The sequence below is a fragment of the Borostomias antarcticus genome (genome assembly GCF_949987555.1).
Source record: "Borostomias antarcticus genome assembly, chromosome: 5".
In the NCBI taxonomy this organism is placed as follows: domain Eukaryota; kingdom Metazoa; phylum Chordata; class Actinopteri; order Stomiiformes; family Stomiidae; genus Borostomias; species Borostomias antarcticus.
The window spans coordinates 14,461,072-14,485,157 of NC_140238.1; the positions used below are offsets into that span (position 1 = coordinate 14,461,072).

Consider the following 24,086-nt stretch of genomic DNA (forward strand, 5'->3'; position numbering starts at 1 on the left):
TTTCTTTTCACATGGGCCTACACCGAAGAGAAGCGGTGGAGAGAGCTCTTTTTAACCACGAGGGTGCGCCATTGTTGTGCCATGTAGCTATACTCTCAAAGGTGCCTGCACAGGAAAGATTTCCTCGAAGTAGTTGACGAGATGAAAACAGTTTTGATATTATGTTTCAGTCTAAACGTCTAAACAAACACGCTGTAATCTACAAACATGTATCAATTCAAATACATACCTCCCTGAGCCGCAATAGATCAACTTAAGTTGCACAACACATACGTGGAATGCATCCGGGGGATTAGCTCAAATGGTAGAGCGCTCGCTTAGCATGCGAGAGGTAGCGGGATCGATGCCCGCATCCTCCAAACTTTTCAATATTATGCTTTTTAATGCTAGACTGGAGTACACTGACTACGATGTAATCTGGATGCAAATATGTTATTCACATTTATTCAGACCATTCATGTAGGCTACACAGTAGACTAGCGGCTTTATGTCAATGAATGGAGAAGAGGCTTCACACTCCCATAGAAAGATAGCATTGCTTGTTCGATAACCTGAGCCTGATAATTTGAGCTTCAACTTCAATGTGCTAGATGCGTTCGTGAAGTCAAGAGCTTTGTCCCAGTCAGTCCAGACAGACCATGTTTCAAGATATGGCTGTTTAGGCATTGAAGTCATGGGAGGAAAACTTTTGTTTTCGCCACCAAGAACAACACCGCACGTGAGTAACTAGCAAATAATCTTATTGGAAAAAGGTCACATCAGAACAATTATGTGCACTCGCACAAATGCTCCCAATTACATTTTATATAGTTCAATAATTTCAACATGAATTACTGGAAAACAAAAAATAGTAGCCTACATACTACGCAAAGGTTGGCAAGTCTTAGTGGCTGCCTCATAATTCTCTATGCAGGAAACCACGGTCTGTTACACCTAGGCTACTTAGGTTTACACCATTCATGTGTGTAAAAGTACACAGTGGCTAGTTAAGACATTCACACACATTACACTGGGAACAGGATCTAGTGGTTGCTCGTCAGTTTATTCAGAACTACCAGGGTTTACATACAGCTACTGTACTGCAATCAGTTGAACAAATAAATACAAAATACACATTAATGTAAACAACCACAATACATATGTGCCAACTTATCAATCAATGCATACTGTATCATGACAAAAAAGGTCAAACAAGAACAAAATCTGAACTCCAAATGCAAACCAAACTATTTCGACTTTGTGGTCCACCAAATCCCCAATAATACAGTAGTTGAATATATTATAATGGTATTTATAATCATGATAGAAATGACCCCAACCCTTATGAGGGTAAAATGTGTATTACGTTTTTCAAATTAATGATGATTCAACTTCCAGATGCCTCGTGAGTTCAGTTCAGTAATTGCCCCCATTATAACCCAAATACAGCTGCAGTTTGGTGTTTGTCAAATTAAGGGTTGAGATTGAAACAGTGTTGCTATTTGTATGTTTGAATGGTGTGTCAGGTACACTTATCAAAAGTTCACAGATGCTCCGAGACAGTGGGTACTGCAGATAAATGAAATCAAGTCAGTTGAAAAATTTCTCAGGCCCCCAGTAGCTTCTTGACCATGTAGCCAGGCATGCTGTAGAGGAACAAGCCCAGCAAAGCGAACAGCAACAGGGCCACAACAATCTTGATGACCAGCCACTTGTACTGGTTGCAGACTAGGTGGCGGATGGCCTTTAAAGGCATGAGGAACCACAGGAAGGTGGTGTCTGGACGGCTGGTAAAAAAAAGAAAGAAAAAAGAGCAGATTTTGTTAGATGGCACAGATGAAAGGGGTCTTACTTGACACAGAAACTGAGCTGTAGGCATTGGCCTATACTAGGCCTACATAATTTGTTATTCAGTAGTGGAAATGGAAATAATTACTTGGGAGACTACGGGTCTGAGATCCCGATCCTGCTAGGGCGCATATGCTCCCCTCCCCCCCGATTTTGTTTACTAAATGCTATATTTTATTTACTTTGAATCGCTGCGCTCCGCCTACTAACCAAGGCAAGGCAAGGCAAGTTTATTTGTATAGCACATTTCAGCAACAAGGCAATTCAAAGTGCTTTACATGAGACATTAAAGGCATCAATAGAAAGTGCAAGAAAGACATAAGTCATATAAAACGAAATGCAAAAAATCACATTTAAAACAAAATGCAGGAAAAATAAAATACAGGAATAAAAGTTACAGTGCAGTGTACGAATGAATAATTGTTTGTCTTCAGTCTTGATTTAAAAGAACTGAGAGTTGCAGCAGACCTGCAGTTTTCTGGAAGTTTGTTCCAGATATGTGGAGCATAAAAACTGAACGCGGCTTCTCCATGTTTTGTTTTAACTCTGGGGACAGAAAACAGGCCTGTGCCAGACGACCTGAAAGGCTGGATGGTTCATAACGTAGCAGCAGATCAGAAATATATATTGGCCCTAAACCATTCAGTGCTTTATAAACCAACAGCAGTAGACCTATTTTAAAGTCAATTATTTGACAGACAGGAAGCCAGTGTAAGGACCTCAGAACTGGAGTGATGTGATCCACTTTCTTAGTCTTAGTGAGGACTCAAGCAGCAGCGTTCTGAATTAGCTGCAGCTGTCTGATCGATTTTTTAGAGAGAGTAGACAAACCGTTACAGTAGTCGAGTCTACTGAAGATAAACGCATGGACACGTTTTTCTAGATCCTGCTGAGACATAAATCCTTTAATCCTTGATGTAGGCTATTCTTCAGGTGATAGTAGGCTGACTTTGTAGGCCTAATTGTCTTGATGTGACTGTTGAAATTCAGGTCAAGAGTCCATGATTACACCAAGATGTCTGGCTTTGTTTGTGGCTTTTAGAATTACTGATTGGAGCTGAGCGCTGACTTCGAATCGTTCTACTTTGGCTCCAAAGACAATTACTTCAGTTTAATTTTTCTGTTAGTTCTGGCACATCCAATCGTTGATTTGTTCAATCCACTTACATAATAGTCAACATAATAGTCTGTAGCCTACCACTTCACCGCCCGGGCTGGTGTTGAGGGCGTATCGACGGGTCAAAATTGAAAGAGTGACATATCGTAGCAGCAAATGCGAGACGCTATAGCCCAGGTTAGATGAGAGGGCCATATGGGTGGGACAAGCCCCCAGGATTCGAAATCTAAAGTGAAGGCCTATTGAACCGCGCCATCTTGGCTAGATTTGTAGTCATTTGGCTATTTCCGGTGACTTTTGTACTTGCGCAGTTGAGCTTTTCTGTCCGACGCGCGTCCACGAAAAAGTTCACCTTTATGTGAAATGTAGACGTATGTTCTCGGCTCTCCCCGCTTTGATTTAGCAATGAAAACCGGCTTGCATATTAAACTGTTTTTGTCAAATATATCCATTGGAGAAATTATTTTTTCATCCAGGCATCTTAGTTTTAACAGGTTAAATATAACTGAACATGTTTTGTTTGCTAGTAGATGGTATTCATTCCGTTCGCGATAACGTTATTGCAGCCAGGCTAAATTCCTCCAGGGAGCCAGTGACCGGCGAGTTGAAGAGCTTCACTCCCCGCCAGCAGGAGCTTTGGCCGCTGCTACCGCATCTCGGATAACCCGCTGAGTTCGTGGCTGCTATTTCACATTCGCCCTTGATCAATCGAATCTTATCTCCGTATAAATACACATTAAGTCAGTTTATCCGTGTGATAATTGTGAAGTGTAGCGTGTGAGCGTGAGAATAGGCTGAAATGCGTGAGACTTGGCATCCCTGCTGGTCAGCCTTTTATATTTATTTTGCCTCTTTCAGAATTGCATATTATGCAAATTAGTTGATTACGCCATCTAGCTAGCTACTTTTGGGAGAGCCAACTATGGCAGCTACTTCCCTCACAGAGGACTTGGCAACACTGGATGAGACTGCAGATCAGGTGTCATGTTTCGCTCAAGAAGATCGCTTATGAAAAGGAGAAGATGTAGGCTAGGCCTACGAAAAAGTGACCATATTAGCCAGCAAATGTTAGCTAAATAGACATTAACCATGCCATTATTCCCAATCTCGTTTTTTCTCTGTAGCACTTTGAGATTTGTTTAAAATGTAAAGTGCATTGCAAATAACACGTATTATTATTATCATTATTATTATTATGAACATATGGCATAGGGAAAAACACATGTTTAAAATGTATGATGCAAACGCACGGTTCTGCACCGATTACACCGTTCATTACACAGAAGCTCAGGGTGTAGCCTACCAAACCGCCTCTGAAGAGCCACCAATAAAGCCCGATAACTAGAACGGAGAACCGGCGCAAAACGCAGATGAGGGAGTCAAGCATACTGAATCAAGTCTGCATCACAGCCATTCTCACAGCACAACAGACTCCCTCAGATAACGCCTCTCGTGAAACTCTCGTCAACTCATTGGTGATATCCTCCGGCCACCCACACACTCCTTCTTCCTCCCCGTCTCACCATGGTAGTCCATGACACGAAGCAGGCTAACTGAACTCACTGACCCTATGCTAGGCTAGCTCCTTGTTGTCCTTCGTCAAAGTTGTCTAGGCTAGCCTACTTCTGAAACAATCAGTGTAACGTTCTCATTTAGGAGTTGGAGGCCAAAGTCAAGTCCTCGCACATCCAAAAGTGCGCCAAACCAACATTTGTAGGCTACTGTAACTGTCTCTCGTGCAGGCTCACGCATAAAAGAGAGGGAAAAACACACAGAACAGTAACAAGCAGACCCCCCGCTACTCCACCAACCACAAGCACGCACGAGTACCAACATTCCGGTGCATCCCTACTGTATGGTTGGCACAGCGCAGAGCGATTGACAGGCTGACCCGCAAATCCACAAATCCCGTCTTTACCGGGTCGTTACAATACCACGAAACAAAACTCAGAATTCTGTTCCGGAACACCGTCCAGGCTCAGAAGTCACTACCTGGATGGCGTTCCTACGCGTTGTGACCTATTTCCACCCCTGGTTATTCACACCTGTAGGCTACTTCTGGTTTACAAATCCATGCATGTGGTGTAGCCTAATACAGTTTATAGGCTATAGGCCTACGTATGAAACGCAGTAGCCTAGTCAATACATTTGCATACATTCTGGAAAACACAGGGACACGGAACAGCTCTTGTCAGTTTATTCAAAATTACCAGGGCTTACATAAGAACTGCAAACAAAATTCATATATTAATGTAAACAACCACAATACTGTGCTAACTTATCAAACAGTGCAAGGTAAAAGAAAATCAGAATTCCAAATGCAAACCAAAACTACTTTTTGACTTTGTAGACCACTAAATCACCTTAGTTATTGTAGAATATGACATTGGTATTTATAATCATGATAGAAATGATGCTTAGGTAACATGCAGTATTTTCTGCAAATTAGTATTTTAGAGTTCAGTACAACAGCCTTGACCGCATCATAACCCAGAATAGGGCTGCAGTTTGTTGTTTGTCAAATCAAGGATTCGGTTTAGAAGCGTTGCTATGTAGGAATGGTGTGTCAGGTCCTCTTGTCAATGGTTCAGATTCTCCAAGGCAATGGGAGATGCATACTGTATAACTAAATCCTCTAAGTCACAAATTCCCTTTCTTAGGCCCCCAGTAGCTTCTTGACTAGGTATCCAGGCATGCTGTAAAGGAATAAACCCAATAAGGCGAGAAGCAGCAAAGCCACGACGAGCTTGATGACCAGCCACTTGTAGTTGTTGCAGATCAGGACCTTGATGGCCTTTAAAGGCATTAGGAACCACAGGAAGGTGGTGTCTGGGCGGCTGGTGAAGAGCAGATTTGGTTAGATGGTACAGATGAAAAGGGTCTTGACACAGAAACTGTGCTGGGTATTGGCCTATATTATGTTACATATTATTCACGGCTGTAGTTTTTAGGTGTACAAATCCATTCAAGTAAGTAAAAATACAGTTATACATAAGAAATACAGTAGCAAGACATTCACACACATTCTGGAAAACACACTGACACAAAAAAACAGGATCATGTGGTTGCAATAGTTAAGACATTCACACACAAGATGTTGTGGTTGCTCTTGTCAGTTTATTCACAATTACCAGGGCTTACATATAGCTACTGCAAACTGTTGAACAAGGAAATACAAATACATATTCATGTGAACAACCACAATACCGTGCAGACTTATCAAACAGTTCAAGCTAGACATAAATCAGAATTCCAAATGCAAACCAAAACTATTTTGACTTTGTGGACCAACAAATCCCCAGAATACAGAAGTTATTGTAGAATATGACATTGAATGGTATTTATAATCATATGATAGAAATTCGGTTTATTATGATTCAACTTCCAGATGCCTCATGAGTTCAGTACAACAACCTTGCCCCCATTATAACCCAAATAAGGCTGCTGTTTGCCAAATCAAGGGTTAAGAATTTAGTTTGAAACAGTGTTGCTATTTGTATGTTTGAATGGTGTCCGGTTCTCTTGTCAGTGGTTCACAGATTCTCTAAGGCAATGGGAGAGAAGTTGCTCCCTTTCTCAAACCCCCATTAGCTTTTTGGCCATGTATCCAGGCATGCTGTAAAGGAACATAGCCAGCAAGGCGAGAAACAGCAAGGCCACAACAAGCTTGATGACCAGCCACTTGTAGTTGTTGCAGATCAGGACCTTGATGGCCTTAAAGGGCATGAGGAACCACAGGAAGGTGGTGTCTGGACGGCTGGTGAAGAGCAGATTTGGTTAGATGGCACAGATGAAAGGGATCTTACTTGACACAGAAACTGTGCTTTAGGCACTGGCTGTATGCAATGTAACATATTAGTTATTCACAAGACTCATGATTCCACCTCTAAACGTTGCGCTCAACTAGAGACCGAAGACATTCGTCCAGGTTTCATTGTTAAAAATGGGTGGAACAATTTGAAAGATTGAAAAAAACCTGCATTGCAGAACCAATCCAATGTCTTTAGGTTCACCCTTCCTAAATTTTTAACAGTATGTCGTAATTTGTACATTGCACTGCTTTTTTTTGCACTGTCCCGTCCTGCACCCTGTCCTACAGCATGCCTTAACCCTAGTCAAATTCCTAGTATGTGTGAACCATATACAGTACAGGGCAATAAACATATCTTGAGTCTTGATGGGGCAGTGAATGTTTTGTTTTGTCTTGTTTCTCCACTCCAGAGGATATAATATCTGGCGGGTCCTTCACCCTATTGGAGATGTACAGTAGGCAGTGTCTCTGACTGGTAGCATCGGTTTTCGGCGAGGTTCTAGCAATGATTTTCAATGGAGATGTCTCCAGACTTTTGAAGGCAGAGTTCTCCAAAGTCTGGCATTGTAAGACTAGTTATTCACAGCTGTACTTTTTTAGGTTTACAAATCCCTGCATGCGGTGTAAAAGTGTACAGTTATACATAGAAATGCAGTAGTCAAGACATTCACACAGGATGTTGTGGTTGCTCTTGTCAGTTTATTCACAATTACCAAGGTTTACATATAGCTACTGCAGTCTGTTGAACAAAGAAATACAAATGCATATTAATGTAAACAACCACAATACTGTGCTAATCTGAATTTAGTGTATCAGTGTATGATATCCGATCAGTCTGCAATGAAGGTAGCACAAATTCACTATAGTTCTGTGCCAACATATGTTCCCTTGGACAGAAATAAATAAAGTGCCATTGTATCTACAATATCTATCGATCTGTCTATCTACCGTATCATCTAACAGAGGACTCTTTGGAGCCCTGTTCACATCACTGTGTCTGCTTGTCCACCATGTCTTTCACCTTTGGCGGCTTAAGCAGGTCGAAGTTGGTGTGAAGCTCTCTTTTGAGCAGCAGGGTGGCATAAGACATTTTTGTGGTACAGTATGTGGCAGGCTCCTGTAAGTTAACAAGAAGCTGTTCACCCATTGATGAAGTTTTCCATGGCCCTGAGATGCTTTCAGAGCCTTTTTGCTAAACCGTTGGTCAAGAGTTGGTAAGGTGCAGTCCCGGTTTGCTGTTATGCCGGCCACCTGCAGGAACGTAGCCATTTCCTGTGACACAAACTGTGGGACATTATCTGACACAAGTTGCATGGAAGAAGTGAAATGGCTGAAAATCCCTCCTAGCTTCTCAATGGTCTTCTCAGTAGTGGTGGATCTCATTATAGCAAATTCTGTCTACTTACTATGTGCATTTCAGTCTCTCCTCAAAAGGGCCTGCTATATGAATGCAATGTCACACTTTCTCCAGAAACCTTTCCAGGGGTGCAGAGGTGCCAGCTGCGGCATATCTAACTCGTTGACATGGGGAACTGGTTTTGGCTTTGTCCTCAATCTGTTCCAGGCCACCAGAAATAGCTTTCCACCATTTCCTTCATGTGAAACCACTCCTCAGTGTCCTGAGTGTAGTTACTGCAACTCTGGTTTCGTAGCTATCCCACCATTCTCTTCCGCAGCAAACAACCAGACTGCACTGACAGTTTTGTTCCTATTTGAAAGATACGGTTTCTTCCAGGGGTTTTCCCTGTCAGGCTGTCCTCTGGCAACGATGTCCAAAGCCGCAGACAACGCTGGGTTGTTTCTTGTTCCTCATTATACCTGTGCAGAAGTGACAGGTGCGTTCTCCACCTGCTTGGACGTCTCCGGCTTGGTGACAAGCAGTGGCATCCTGCAAAGACTGTCCCGTGTCTGAAACTTGCAAACACAGAAGACTACTGTATGCTTAAAGCTTCTTGTTCTATCTTGGCATAGTTTCTGCTTTGTTCAATGCCCTTGATGTGAATGCTATCGGCTTATCTTCTCCGTTTGGTGTGACATGAGATCTGACAGATCCCACACCATATGATGAAGCATTGCATGCTACTGTAACTGTATTGGCAGGGTAGGGTCAAAGGGACTTCACGAGTGTGTCCTTTGCAGAAATTCTCAAATGCTTCCTGGAACTTGTTAGTCACTTCCCAATTCTTGTCTTGACACAGCAACTGATATTAAAGACTTAGCACTGATGCTAAGTTTTGTACGAATTTTCCATAGTAGTTAATTAACCTCAGGAAAGAACACAACTGGCATGATGTTCTGAGGTGCCGAGGCATCCACAATCTCCTTGATCTTGGACGGAGCCTTGTGAAGGCTTGGCATCGATCACATGACCAAGAATGACAGAAAGAACTGGGTCCATAATTCTCCAGTCTTAATAGGATCTTCGTAATTGGATCTTCTAACTGGAATATCGTCCAAGTGGCACTGGACTCCAGGCAATCCACTTTAGATCTGGTCCATAGCTTGCTGGAAAACTCCAGTGATTCCAAAACGAAGCAAACAATACTTGAATATTTGACAGTCATCATTTCTCTTGACAATGTATCCACATGCATTTACAAGTAAAGTTGGCAGAGGTCTATTTTTCTAAACTTCTGGCCCCCAGCAATCCCACAAACAATTCATCAATTGAGGTAAACCTAGTGGATGCTGCTCCGCTGACAGTACAGCAGTGTTAACTGTTATCTTCTGCTAACATCTATTATCTATAAAGCTTTATAGTGACGCAGACAAGAAAAATAAAAACAATAAAATTAATGTATAACTGCAACTTACCATGTCCAGTAAGATGATCCCTCGTAAAATCCAACTCGTAGTCATGATATACATTTTTATGATGTCTTCAATTCAGTCAAATTTCTGTATACGTTAATATGCCTGAACAGCATATTTAGATGGTTTTGAATTAAACCCTAAGTTAAGGGAATAGCTTACAATGTGTCCTTCTGAATATCGAACTGACGCCGAACAACTGAAAAATAGCGCGTTCCTCTCGTGATGGATGAAAATGAACGACGGCGAATAGCGAAATAACAACATGAAACCTAATTGTTGACGGTGAAGGTGAAGTGAGCAGTCCATGTCACAGGGTAGAAAAGGATGTGAAGGAATAAGTTTTACGGTATGCTTACTTTGGTTTCTCTAGAGGCTCTGGCTCATTGCGTCCTTCACCGACAGGGCTCTTCTCTGCTTCTTCACCTGTCAAGAGGTGCAGCTCAGCTTCCACTTTACCCTACCAAGACAAAGACATACCTGTAAGGCTTTATACAGCACTTTGATTTTACAATCTATCAGCAGGACCTTGCCTACTAAAGACAACAGTTCAACATAGTAGTACTCAACACAGGTTGTTGCTCTACAGGTGTGTTCCAAATAAGAGTATTCAAGTATACAGTACCTGTCCTGTATACAGTTAAACATGTGTAACACAGTACTTACTGTGAGTTCAAACTCATCATTCTCATCCCTGGCCACAAACGGCCACCAGCCTTTGATTCTCTTCTGCTTGAAGATAGACACCATGGGCATGTTCTGCTCTTTGGTGACCATTTCGAGGGTGCACTGCTTTGCTGTCTTCGCGCCACGAGGGAAACGGTTTAGATCCAGATCCATCGCACCTGTAAGAAAATACCCATTTGTTAAACAAATACAAATCATATGATAGCAGTTTCAAAGTCCCAACTGTGGGTATGAATGTCCTCATATTCTGAGGTGGGACACCATCTACTGTACATCCAGTGAGTCACTGGGTAAAGGTTTGTTATGAGGTGAACACTGCACCCAGGAAGTCATCAGCCGAGAAATGGTCAGCATCCCACACTTGTAGGTTGAGACGAGCCGGGATCTTGTACTCGGTCTCATCCCAGGCAAACATGGACTCCTTCTTAGACATTACGATCTTCTCCTCTGCCAACAGGTAGTCAAAGGGGTAGAGGAAGCGCCAGTTGAAGTTGCCTTCCCCTGTCAGAGAGTGGTAGTGCACGTCTGTGTCCTGCTTGTCCTCTTGCTGGCCCTTCAGCCAGCTGAGGAGTGAAAGAAGAGAGGGTTGTAGTGTGGCGGTTCTCAAACTGTGGGGTGTGCCCCCTTTGGGGGGCGCCAAGGGATTTAAGGGGGGCGCGGGAGACGAACAGAAAAAACGTGAGACAAAATGGATGGACACTTGCTGAGTTGCACACAAGCTAGAAGAGCGACTGATCTGACTAATTTGTTGTCTTTGTAAAGTGTATGACTCTGGAAGTAAACAATACTATTTTTTATTTATTTAGAAGTTTATTTCAGGGACAACATACAAATACATTCTCCTTCGAGAGAAGATGCATTGTACTAGATTATAGCTTTACTTACCCTCGCACAAAGATGTCACTGGACTTTTCGCCTGTGAAGATATCATCATCCTCCAAAATAACCTCATCTGTGTTCCAGATAATCACCCTCAGTTCAAACCTGGCAACCACAAAGATGTACACCACGATATTTGTTAATGATATGTTATAATGTAATACATCAAATAACCTAAAATGTACATAACATACTTCTTTGGTTTCCTAGGTGAAATATCAATGGCAGGTCCAGGTGCAGCCATATCCTTTGGGAACATGTCCACCCACATCTCAATCCTTCCCTAAACATTGAGGCATGAGAAGGAAACGGGGTGAGATACACAAACTATCACACACGTTTAAACCACACAGGAACAGCTATAGTAGACTGTAGATCATTACCATCTTGACTGTTTGAAATGTACTGCAGTGAGGGCAGTTATAATGATAGTTAAAAAAGTTTTACTATACTGTATTGACTTTATTTTTTAGGCATAGTGCACTGCACACTAATCATTTCAATAAAAGTTCTGGTTTCCTTCAACTGTAGTCCCTGGCAGGTTACTAAAAACACTTAAATAACAGACATGAGCAGACAATGAGGCAGACTATACAGTACCTGTTCGAGCCCTGGCTTGGAAGGGTTGAGGAGCGACCTTGTCTCCACATGCTCTGGGATGAGTTTGCAGCCCACCTTGGGAATGTCCTCCCAACGGTTAAGAACCCCTAAGGCCAGGTGCTCTTCTGTCTGCCTCTTCAGCCCTGCGAAAACATCCTCATACATGTCAGCTTTCAACAGCGTCCTAACCAAACATGACCCAGGAACAGATACAGTTGGGTTATGCTGTACCATTTTCATCTTCAATCTCAGTTGGTCCCAGGAAGACGCGGTTAGCCACCTTCACCCTCCCTCCTGGACCATAGTGAGGCCCGTCCACCTTGCCGTCCTTACAGAGCTTCGCCAGGATCTGAGTGGGCTTCAAGGGGTCTCTCCACACATTGTAGCCATGGCTACAGAGACAAACAAATAGTTTTTCCTATTCCCCGAATAGTTTTTAACACATTGGGGATCATTGTGTAAAACCATGACCATGACTAAATCTAGAATGACATACAGTACCTTTATTAGATGACAGATTTAATTGTATGAATTGATTTTGTCATGTAAATGTTGTGAGGCTACAAAGAGATCATGCTTACATGGCATAGGTGGATGCGACGCCACATGTCGCTCTATGCTTGCTGTAGTAACGATTCTCAAGGTCCAACTTGGTCTCTCCAATCAGGTCATCAGTGCCAACCAAGTCCCAGTCATAGATTGACACCGTTAGTGTGGAATCCATGGGGAATGTAGCCTCAATGTCAAAAGATCTGATTTAGGTTAAAAAAAAAACAACACTTTAAGTCTTTGCACTCCATATATGGATACTGTTCCTTGTAGTTTTCTCTCCTCTCTTTTGAAGCAGTTCTGTGCCTCAATATAGTCCCCAGTACTCACTTGCCAAAAACGGGGTTCAGTTGTTTTGAGATGTAGTTCTCTTTGTCTTTGATCTCTGTCTTCCCCAGTTTGATGGAGATGTAGGGGTCTGCTTTCCCATTGATGTCTGCTGGGTGCAGGTCAGTGGCCTGTCCAAAATTATATATTCATGCCCAGTTCAGTGTAAATAATTAGATAAATACTTGGATATTTCTAGCATGTAAGACTTATCAGATCTTCCTGTGGCCATATGGTGGACGTACTGTACCTTGATGACATAGACACGGATAATGACATTGATAGGGTCGTTGTGAGGAATGTTCTGGAACATGCCCATGGTGGAGTCGAAACCCATCTCCCTGGACATCTCATCTGAGACTGGAACTTTGTACATACACAATGAGCCCTTAAAAACACAGGCACACACACAAAAACAAAAAGATGTTTACAACAACAACAACAAACATCAAGAACAAGAACAAGAACAGTTAAATAACAATTAATCACTAAATTATGATAACAACAACAGTTTATCTTACTGAAAATCTGAATCTACAAGTGCTCAATTCAGCATCCTCTGTCTTCTCTTACTTTGAATTTTCCAATAATCCTGTCCTCATCTGCCACATCCTGGTCATCGTCATCTCCAGCCTTCCCCCTGAACAGGTTGAAGGAGTAGAGCCAGTCTTCAAAGTTGTCAAACTCAGTCTCCAGCTCCTTGGGGTACACCTTTTGAGAAAACACAAAGAATTCCACAACATTACTCCACAACGTGAATGTCCAACAAAAGAGCACACAGAACTACTTTGTATATCTAGCCCCATACCCACCTAGAGACAACTCTTTTCATTGGCTAAATACCTTCAGCTCGTCAATTTTCGGCCTCTTCTTTTCTGGTGGCTCCCCAGGCATTGTCTTCTTCTTGTCCTTGGATTCTCTCCGCTTGCCTTTCTTGGTGCCTTTTACTGGAGAGTCATCAGGTTTGATCTCTGAGTACAGGTTAGGGCGGCGGATAGAGGGAGGAGATGCGAAGCGGCGAGAAGAAGAGAGGTGGGGTGGGGGGTGGTGCAGAGCACTCGAGACATGAATTCAACATGAAAGTTGTCAAGCCAATATCTTTTGGCTCATGCACAGTATACAGCATTTAGAATACTGATACTGCAAAGTTATCAAGGTAAACAGTTGGACAACCTTCAGCTTAGATGAAGGCCTACAGGTCACAACTCATCTAATAAGTCTTTATCCTTTAACAATAACATACAGTATAACACTACACCATATTTGCCTAATGGTGCATTACCGATTGTTTAATAAAAAATATTGGATTATGTTTATTTTAGGTATTTTTATGTATACTTTGAAAGATCTAGACTGGATCATGCACATCTATTTAGAAGCTGTTTATGTAGGTTTTATTTCCCACAACAATATTTTTCTTCTCATGGACAACTTTCATGGCAGGCATGCGGTGGGTATGCATCTGGGTGCCAAGAGGCGGAGCAGGAGGCCACCTTGGGTAGAACAGGAATGGATTCATGTCAATGTAAATGGATTGCTGGTCTATGAGAGAGACGGAGTATGGGAAAGATCATTAGTACAAGACGGGAAGTCAGTCAAATGATCACATGCATGTAGGCCTACAGTGCTTGATTTGAGGAGAACAGCATTGAGGCACATGAAAGGATGGGATTCTGTAGTGTGGATGATATTCTGAGGCTCTAACTGGACTATGAAGACTACAAGAGATCACGAGAGACTACTCTACAGAGAGAGTACCCCAGGTCGTGGCGCCATCTGGTGTTACCTGAACCCTCTGCAGCAATATCCATGTCCTCCTTATCTTCTGCTTCTGCCTGGGCTGCCTCCTGGGCCTTCAAGATCTGGAGAACCCCCAAAAGGCAATTCTCTTGTTCATACATACACCAGATCCACGAAAAAGGATCATACCATTTAGATCTGAGCAACAATAACACTTTCTAGCTACTGTATGAAATAATTTCATGAACAAAAAGAAAAAAGACATCGCTCACCTCCATCAATGTTTCAATCGAGGCAAAGTATTTGGACCACCAGTCCAACATGCTCTCGTCAAGCTCGTCCTCCTCGCAGTCATCTCCCTTCTTCCTCTTCTTCTTCTTCCCCTTTACTTCCTTCTCGTCCTCCTGGAATGATTAGTAGACCTCTCTGTTAGAGTACAACATGGCTCTTACACATGAAGGGAACAGAGACCCTTTCAGACCTCTGTACTCACCATATCAACCTTAACCACAGCATCAGAGCCCTGGGGAGACATGTCCCGACAAGGTCAAATAAAAGTACATTATCAATCAGTATTGATGTTAATTTAAACAAAAATCATAATTCTGTTCCCAGGATTATCTTACGCAGTCCAGCTTGACTACAGTGTCCATCTTCTTCACGGTGGGCTCTGGCTCCAAGTGAACGATGATCTCCTCTGAGAAACAAGAAGAACAGAGTTTCAGAACACTCTTCAAATAGCTCACTGCACTCTCTTTACGTCTCTTGTACTGTACGCTGGACCACCATGACTGATAGCACTATCAAAATCATTTATTTTTCATGCCTGTGCAGACAGTTAGGACATGGTGTGGAGAGACAGCAGTACTACGTAATTGGGCTACTTCGTAGCATGACTACAGGTTTACTCTGCAGGGCAGAGACTGCAGTGAGGCATTGTCATACACATCACATGTAGCACGGCTGTAGTGAGGCTGACCTGTTGTGTTCCAGTTGTTGGCCTTCTTGTCTGAAGGCCTGAAGATGAACTTGCGCAGGCTGGTGACAGCATTGGAACCAACCAGAGTGTAGCGGCCGAAGGCTCGGCAGTCCACCACGCGGATGTTCAGGGGAGGGTGGAGCAGCTCATTCTCAGGCAAGTCCTGTGAGGAAGCAGAGATGGCGTGCTCAGTTATACTACCTTGAAAAAATACTGGATGCAGGTTCATAGTACTTATCGTATATTGCTGTGCATCTAAAATCATCTAAAAGTATTTTTCTGCAAGTGCGGGTATTCCTTTTCCATATCAAATGTTCCATATGAGGAAAACCGTTCCCAAACGGTTTTATGCAGCAATGTAATTTCCTGTTAATGTGTGCGGACTACCAGCCTACGATGAGAACTGGAGAACGGAGGAAACTTACCACTTCAAACCACTTGACCAGGGTACCAAAGTTGGGATTTTTCCGGTAGTTCTGTATGAGTGCAGACTGAACCCCTTTACCGGCACATTCTATGTCCACACGAGGTCTGTCCACCTGGGCCAGGTTGACCCGCTTCAGGTCTCTCAGGCCCCAAAACAACACCTGGAGGGGGGGTCACAAGAGGGTAGGTATCTACTGTACTGATGGGGAAATCCTGATTCCAGGTTCAAAATCAACTATATGACCTGATCGCCCATTCAGCCTCTTCAATGTGATTAGAAGCTACAAGTCTAGGCCCGGAAAAAAAACTCCTTACCTCAATCCTGTACTTGCTGAGAACGGGCCTGATCCCCAGCGGGACTGGTAGGATGGGGCCGCGGTCAATATCTGTGGGTCCGTCGATGGGGGGCAGGTCAGCTTTACCATTCGGGCCAATCTGGTGAAAACGGGGACAGACCACACCAGCATCATCAAAACGTATTTGTCCTGGTGTAATATTAAACTGTCACTCAACGGTAAGACACCCCCACGTCGGCTGTGGTGTGACAGGCCGGGCTGACCTGCAGCAGTTCGAAGGCGGCCAGCATCTCTCCGGCGGTACAGTTGCCCCGGTAGATCTGGTAGTACTCCAGCTGGGGGGGGAAGCGTGGCGGCCCATAGTGCTCGTCGGCCATCTTAGTGATGGGCTTGGCGAAGGTCCTGCCCATGAAATCAGCTTTGCCCTACAATCACATCGTGCCAAAACACAGAGTGAGACAGAGGGATAAACCCTGGACCCGGGTACATAGTACTAATGAATTATGATTTGAATATTTGAAAGAATGGTTTCTTTGGCCTACCATCTCTGATCCAAGTACAGTCATCAGTGCTCAGATTACAATGAATTTATGATAAATACACCATACTTATAACAGTTTCAGTGGAGGAACCTCATGGTGAGTCATTGACTAGATAAACATGCTTCTAAGTACAGCAGAGAAAGAACAATGACATCAAAAACAAAAGAAAGATGCCAACATGACCAGTACACTGCAGAAGAGAGCGATTTCCAAAACATAGCCTATCGGTAGACATGTCAGCCAACATGCTTGTCCCATACAGGCAGTCTCACTTTAAGAGATCTGTGCTGGCTCTCTCTCTGAAGCAGTTAGTGGTTATGAGGAGTCTCAGTTGTCTGTCGATCACATTAGCAAATCATCCATTGAAGGAATGCAAGAGGGATAGGCTGGTCTGGGGCCGTCCTCGGGACTTAACCCCTACACACAAGTCCAGTGGCCATGTCTTATACCTCTTGCATGCCTTGGGGTTTAAGATCTACTCTGCACGCAATACAGTGCCTCTACAGAACAGTAATTCAAGCCACCAGAATTCACACTCTACTTATCCAAGGGGTCATCCAAAACAATGGGGTTGTTAATGTGCAGGAGCAAATATAAGATAATCAGTCAACATGAACATTCTTTCAAATGTAATTCATATCAAGTCGCACAAAAAACATTAAAGCTATAAACTTAACGGAAATATAATTTACAGAGTCCATAAAAAATGTTCCATGCCGTTCTAAATGTCACTAATTCAGTGTTACCAAACTACTTCAAATGTCATTCAAACGCAGTGACTCGTTTGTGTTTGAATGTTAGCCTTACATGTCAAGAGGATGGGAATATACAGTACAACATTATTGAGAGGACCTGATCAGCAAAGGAAGATCGGAAAAGATCTAGACATCCCAACTACTGTATGTGAAGTTATATCGTGTTCTGTATCTCTCAATATTGTGATGTGAGATCTAAGAGTGGCCATGCTTACCACAGTGTCCTGATCGTAGAGCTCTATGACAATGATGGGGGGATCGTCCCTCAGCTCGCCGGCTTCTCCATACAGCTCCACGTTGTCAAACACCAGCAGCTGGTCCCAGGTGGGGCAGAGAGTCTCGTTCAGTACCTTTGGAGAGAGACAAGTTAGACAAGATATTTGCACAACTGTATTGTGACAGTCTTCGCTGTAAGAGCTTTGGTTACAAACCACCTGTCCCTCCTGATCTCCCCTCATCACTCCCCTTACCTCTGTGACCTGGCTCTGTGTGGAGAAGAAAACCCGGGCGAAGGGGTCGGAGAGGCCTGTGCTGTCGGCTGCAAACAGGCTGCGCGCCTGGTACATATGAACCCTCAGCTGGAAGATCTGCTTCACTGGGGGTGGGGGCAAGGAAGCAGACAAGTTTTTTTTTATGACCTACCTTGGATGTAGTGATGTGTGTTGTGGGAGGACGGCAGTCTTACTCATGTAGGTGAGGCTTATGGGTGGTGAGGGCAAGCTAGGTCTCGACAGCTTATTCTCCTCAAAGCCATTGGGCAAGCCACTCAGGTAGTCCTTCTTCTGCTTATTCAGACCCAGCCACAGGTAAATCTCTGTTTTAGCCTGCACTGTCCAGCCGGCAGCCCCAAATCCTTTCTTACCAGGGAGCTGGAATCAAGCAACGTTATGAAAAACGAGATTGGAAAAATGATGACTTCAAATGATCATGAAGTTAAAAGGTAAATTCTAATGACAATGGAGTTTGAATGTGTGCCCAGACCCTCAAGAAGATTGTTTTGACTTTTCCACATTCCTTCCCAGTCTCTTCGTCCACTGCGGAATAGAGGAGGTCTTTGGAGGGAACGCGAGCGTAGGCGATGCGCTTGTTGTTGCTGATCATCCAGATGAAGATATCAGGAACGCTGTGTTGAGGCTGCAGTACCAAAAAGAGATTTAACATGTGCCATCTTTTGTATGTCAATAACCATTGTGCACAATACATCCTGGACGCTTTCCTCGCGTACCTCGTCTGCCAAGAACCGCAGCTTCTGGAGGAAGTTCTGGACCAGTTTGATTTTATCCTTGATGGTGTTTTTCTTCACCTGGGATCTGATGGTTTTAGCTTGCTGACCCATGCTCTCCTACAAATGGGCACAAAGAGACAATGTCACTCTGCACCAACTGTTATGTTTGCCTGACCACTTCATGTGGGCCATACCAGCTCCCTCATGCAGAACTTCAGTCTCTCTCGATCAAGCTTGGTTTTCCCAGTTTGGTTCTGGTCCTTATTTGCCAGGGAAAGAAACTGACTGAAAAGGAAAAAAGTCAGTCAGTGATCAATAATATCTGTATTTCATCGCAGCATTACTTTACAGGTATTACTTTTTCAAAACAATGAGAGATTCTGTCAGTAAGAGACCTGCATCCGTGGCTAAGGTCCTCCAGGACACCTCTCAGCCTGCGTTCAGGATAGGCCTTCTCTGTCTTGATGATCTCCTGGACATCGTTCAGACCCTCCTCCTGTGGAAGCATTGGAACACATGTTTACTCACCTGATGTACATGAGCATTCAACTACCAGGTGTATAGTATGCATGGAAGTTGCTTGGCTTGCCAGTTTGTCTGCGATGTTGTCCATGATGTTGGCATTGTACAGCCTGCGTCTCTGATCTTGCCACCAGCTCCTGATGTAGACACAGGGCTTTCTCTCAAAGTAAGGCAGGTGGAAGTAGTTCCTGAAGATACAAAACACATAAGAGACCATTAAACATAAATCTTTGAGACCTAAATCCGTTTCAAACCATGCTGTTGTCTAGTCCGTGCTCTGACCTGTCAGTGATGACGGGTTTCATGGGTGGTGTGGTGGCCACTGAGGCCATGTCGCTGTCATCATCCATCTCCTCCTCACTGGAGTTGTTGATCAGCTCTGAGTCCTCCTCATCTGCATCCCCCTTCTTCTTCCTCTTTGTCTTTGGCCTGGTCACCCCATCAATCTCGCTTCCATAGTTTCCTGGGAAAAAATCCAGGTGTTTTTAGAATATAACGACTACAGCAACATGTAGGCTGATGTTATCCTAGGCTTCATCTGCTAATAAATGAATCGTATACCTATTGTGAGCTCAAAGTTGATGGGTTTATCCCCAATCTTCCTGTCAATCATGGTGGCCTCCAGGAAAGCCCCAAACAGGAAAAACTCCTCAACCTTCCCGGTGGCAGTCTGGATTTATGGAGGGAAAAAAATAATGGGAAAAAGAGATATTCTTAATTATTAGTGGACACAATTTAACGGTGCTGTTATCAAGGCCCTTTAGAGAGCATTTAGAGAGCGACAAACCTACACATTGAAAAGGCCTATTAATGAGACACTGGTAACAGTTGGGCTTGTACACAGGGAGTGACACTAATTATCTCCTGCAGGACTCCAACAAAGACCAGATAGTTGGTCTCTCCTTACACCCTATTGAGTATGCTGTGTGAGTTACATTGTGTGACACAAATAGACCTCTATATAATTGGAAATAGGGAGTTAACAATGTAGTGACTGTGCTACAGTAAATAAAGTCAATCAATAATTCACCCGATAAGTCACAATGGGCCTTCTCTGCATGACTGCCCATCCAGAACCCACCTCAGAGATGTTGGGCACTCCTTCCACCTGCACCTCGGTGGAGCTGGCGATATCAGGGGAGGCGGTGTCCAGGATCTCAACTCCCAGACTGAGGAGCAGGCGGGCCCGGAACGACACCCCCTCCCCCAGCCCCTCGTTCAGGTCCTGGTGCTCGTCCATAATGGTGTAGCTACGCGTGGAGCCGTACATGTTCACCCAAGCAGGGCCCAGTGTTGGGAGGAAGCCTGGAGGATGTTACACATGCTAGGGGTTAAGGTCAAGACATTCAAGTAGGTTTAGTTCTCTTTGGTTCTCTCTTCTTTTACACAACCATCTTGAAACAAGGTGATTTTAGTTATATGGTATAGTAGGCTGTACTGTGCCAGGAGGGAACCGTGATCACCTTTGTCCCCATCATTGGCAATGGTGCGCAGGTCGATGAAGTGTGTTCCTATGGCCACATCATTCACTTTATCTGAGTCTCGGATCTGGATCTTCATGCGTTTGCACAGGGGCGGAAACATCTCTGTGAAAACGATCTGCTCATTCCAGATAGGCTCGTAGCTGCTCTTCTGGATTGAGGTTTTCCCCTAAAAACGCAAATTTGAATTCCAATTTAGCAATAGAATATCAAAAGGTTGCTGTTGCATTTGTGTTATGGTAGCCTATATAGTCATTTTTGGCACTTACCTTCTGCCCAGCAAAAAACACTTGGACATAAGGATCAACAAGGTCCTTATTCTCTCCTATGAAGGCTTTCTTCACGTTGGCCATGATACTGGTGTTCATCTTGGGGAGCCCCTCAGCTCTGTAGATCTTCAAATAGTAGCGAGCCCACTGGCGCTCCAGGGGCACCCCCTCTGGTAGGAGCAGGTTCCTGAAACACAGGAGGGTATTTTCAGAATTGTTCAATGCAAGATTTACCATGGGTCAAAATTTGAAGTCAGATTTGAGGACATTTTACCCCTCAATGTCATCGTCTTCAGCGTCGCTAGGCTTGTGTGGACTCTTGACACTGTCTCCTTTACCCACCACAGCTATGTCACATTTGATGTAGCCTTTACACCCAGCAGTGATGTCATCAGGGTCGGACAAAATGGCCCACTTGTGGAAAAACTGATGCTCTATGAAACACAAGAAAAAACATAATTTAAACATATCTTGGGGGAATAGTGAATTCCAGATTTACAAAGCTATTGTCCAACTATTGTTTGTATATTACCTGGCTCAGAATAGATCGTTCCAACATCCATTTTGAAACTCCCCACCAGTGTACCACTGCGCAGGAGGTTTTTGGAGTGGATTACCTAAGGGTTGAGCAAAGTAAATCAGCTGAATCAGTCATGTGTGGGTAAATTGCCACAGCTGTTTTGTGCTATGGTAATTCTACTTACAGACAACTTCAGGATCTTGTCAAACATCACGTCTGCTGGGACGTGGAAGTCAAATACAAAATACTGGAAAAATAACACGATGAATTAGAAAATGTTTGAATAGAATTGGCGCATAAAATACTTATGATTATTATTCATTATCATTATTATAGACAAGAACCCGTCACCTCATTGTAGTATGGGCAGTTTGTTGACTCCTTCATCGAAGTGTATTTCTTATCATCTCCAATCTCCACACACACCACAGGGTCCATGTTCAAGCCAACCAGCTGTCTGGCCTCTATCACTGTCACACTGACCTGGAAAAACAGGATTGATATACTGTACATCAAAGCGCTTGTGATAAAATTGGGATGTAGTAAAGATGATGCAGTAAATATATGTTAAATATTGTCTTACTTGGTAATCCAGTGGCCTCCCAGCACTGGGTTCCATCTTTATATCTGGCTTGGACCTAATAGTATTGTTTGGGAGATTGTGGTTGAATTAATTTCAACATTTCCAATCAAATACCCCACAATTTGCACTATCAAAATGAAGAAATGGGAGCAAAAAAATAAAAACGCAATTGGTGCGGCAATCTGTAAGCATACTGTAGCAGAGGAGCGCTTACCTCTTATTGGACACATTGTCGGTGACAGCCGTGACAGAAGCCAATGAGATGGTGTCAGCATTGGGACCCCCTCCCATGAACATACCCTGCCTGTCCAGGTCCTCTGTCTCCAAGATGGCTGGCTCATCTGGGGATGGAGAACACAGTGGGACCAATTTAAAGGAGCTATCATGAAAATCTTCAGTTTAAGTGAAGTGCTGCCCTTTAGGAATATATTCAAAAGCTGTCAGCATTTTTGCACCTTTCTCTTTTTGTTTTACCAATATAAAAGGGTCATGGTAGCACATTCACATAGACAGAGGGAACTTGTGGATGGGAACCACAGCTGGTATGTTAGAACTTGTACAGTACCTGTTCTATTGGTTTAACTACAGTTGAGACATTCTAAAGGTGGTTAAATTGGTGATTGTGGCTGGGGCTCTAATGATACATTATTGTAGAAACCCTGGTGGATGTATCTTGACTTGATACATGATACTGTAGCTACTGTAACTCATCCTCCACATCCTATTCTACCATATCTGTGTTGTTACCTTCTCCTCCTCCTCCTCCTCCCTTCTCCTTGTGACTGCGGTGCTTACTCTTCTTCATGGTTTAGAACAGTCCTTTTCTTGCTCTGAAAAGTAAATACACATCATAAATGAAAAGACAGATACACATCATAGAGTCACGTCCGCCCAAATAATTATTTGCATTTTGTGGGAGTATTATTAGGCTTACCTGCTACAGAACAGTATGCATAAAATTGGCCTATTGTTATGGGATTCAGTGGTTAATATTTAATTTGGCATTGTGGGCCGTATTCAATCAACTGTCTCTGTAATGTCTGTGTGGTATCATAGTATCAAGGGCAACTTTTCTTTATGACAAGTTTCCTCCTGCTTGCCACACCCCTCGTTTGGCTTCCAATAGGCAGTTGAATTATTCATATCCATTGACCTTAATACATCAATTGTCAGTGGATACATTTCACAAGCATTGTGGAAAAAACATTTTGAATAATTAGCCTTGATCCACAGGTACTACAGTACAGTACTGTATGTGTTTTTCAGTTATCAAAAGATTTTTCACAGAAATTTCTAAAGAAAATGTTTGATGACTGTATACAGTACAAAGCGACTGTACAGTAGGTAGGCTAAATTACAAAGCTACAATGTATTTTCTTATTCTTAAAAGGTATGCATAAACCACATATTGTGTACTGTAAAAGGTGTTCAATATTATAGTAGTATTAGTAGTTACTAGTAGTAAAACATCATAAGTTACTAGTAGTAAAACATCATAGGTAAAAAATGAAAACTGATGAATTTGGAAACAAAATATAGGAAACCATTGACCTAACCACAAAACCAACTTGACAGTAAACCTTCCATGCCGTATGAGTTCTGTTACCTTTCTGAGGATGTGCATTATATTTTGAAGGTCATCATTAATGATAGTTAAGTGAATAGAAATACTCAAATGGATATCTTTACTAAGCCCAAATAATAAGTATGGAATTGGATAAAACCCACATTGCTAGTACAGTAACTCGTTTTCAAGTAACCTTTACAGTCAATTAAAGTCAAGTAAAGTTGGAGAATAACTTTAGGGAGCCTAAAACCTATTTACCAATAAAGCCTCATTTAAATGACTTCCATGTGTAGGTAACTACATAAGCAGTGCTAGTTAGGTGTTACTGTATATCCATCAAAATACAATGCAGTAAAATATCATGTATTCTTGACAGCTTGACAGATGCATCTTAAAAAAAAAAGTCTGTTTATAATTAATTTTAAAACAAATTCATAGAATCAAGCCATACATACCATACAAGAAATGCAGACTATCCTTTTCTTCAGTCCAACTCCAAAAGGTTCCCTGCAAGTGAAACCAAGTCTAAAACTTGTGTCTGTCTTCAAAACTGTCTTTATTACATTTGGGTTA

General features: G+C 42.9%; 1 protein-coding gene across 1 annotated transcript; it reads right to left on the bottom strand.

The window, feature by feature from the left end:
• Window positions 1–1,585: 1,585 nt before the first annotated feature.
• On the bottom strand, window positions 1,586–22,282 carry LOC311309058 (otoferlin; the record flags this gene model as incomplete). Its single annotated transcript, XM_084438208.1, has 40 exons — window positions 22,161–22,282; window positions 21,947–22,001; window positions 21,715–21,846; window positions 21,548–21,610; window positions 21,376–21,460; window positions 21,118–21,277; window positions 20,844–21,030; window positions 20,557–20,743; window positions 20,175–20,398; window positions 19,655–19,763; window positions 19,376–19,556; window positions 19,161–19,281; window positions 18,967–19,067; window positions 18,766–18,856; window positions 18,572–18,688; window positions 18,328–18,480; window positions 18,032–18,215; window positions 17,817–17,941; window positions 17,562–17,696; window positions 16,313–16,474; window positions 16,069–16,188; window positions 15,753–15,914; window positions 15,328–15,490; window positions 14,975–15,045; window positions 14,842–14,871; window positions 14,621–14,752; window positions 14,395–14,470; window positions 13,452–13,579; window positions 13,182–13,319; window positions 12,859–12,996; window positions 12,612–12,739; window positions 12,314–12,484; window positions 11,964–12,124; window positions 11,733–11,875; window positions 11,327–11,415; window positions 11,139–11,237; window positions 10,575–10,816; window positions 10,233–10,411; window positions 9,926–10,026; window positions 1,586–1,766 (listed from the first exon to the last, which is right to left on the bottom strand). The coding sequence occupies exons 1-40, from the start codon at window positions 22,241–22,243 to the stop codon at window positions 1,586–1,588; spliced, it is 5,307 nt and encodes a 1,768-aa protein (XP_084294334.1). The 5' UTR covers window positions 22,244–22,282.
• Between the last annotated feature and the right edge of the window lie 1,804 nt (window positions 22,283–24,086).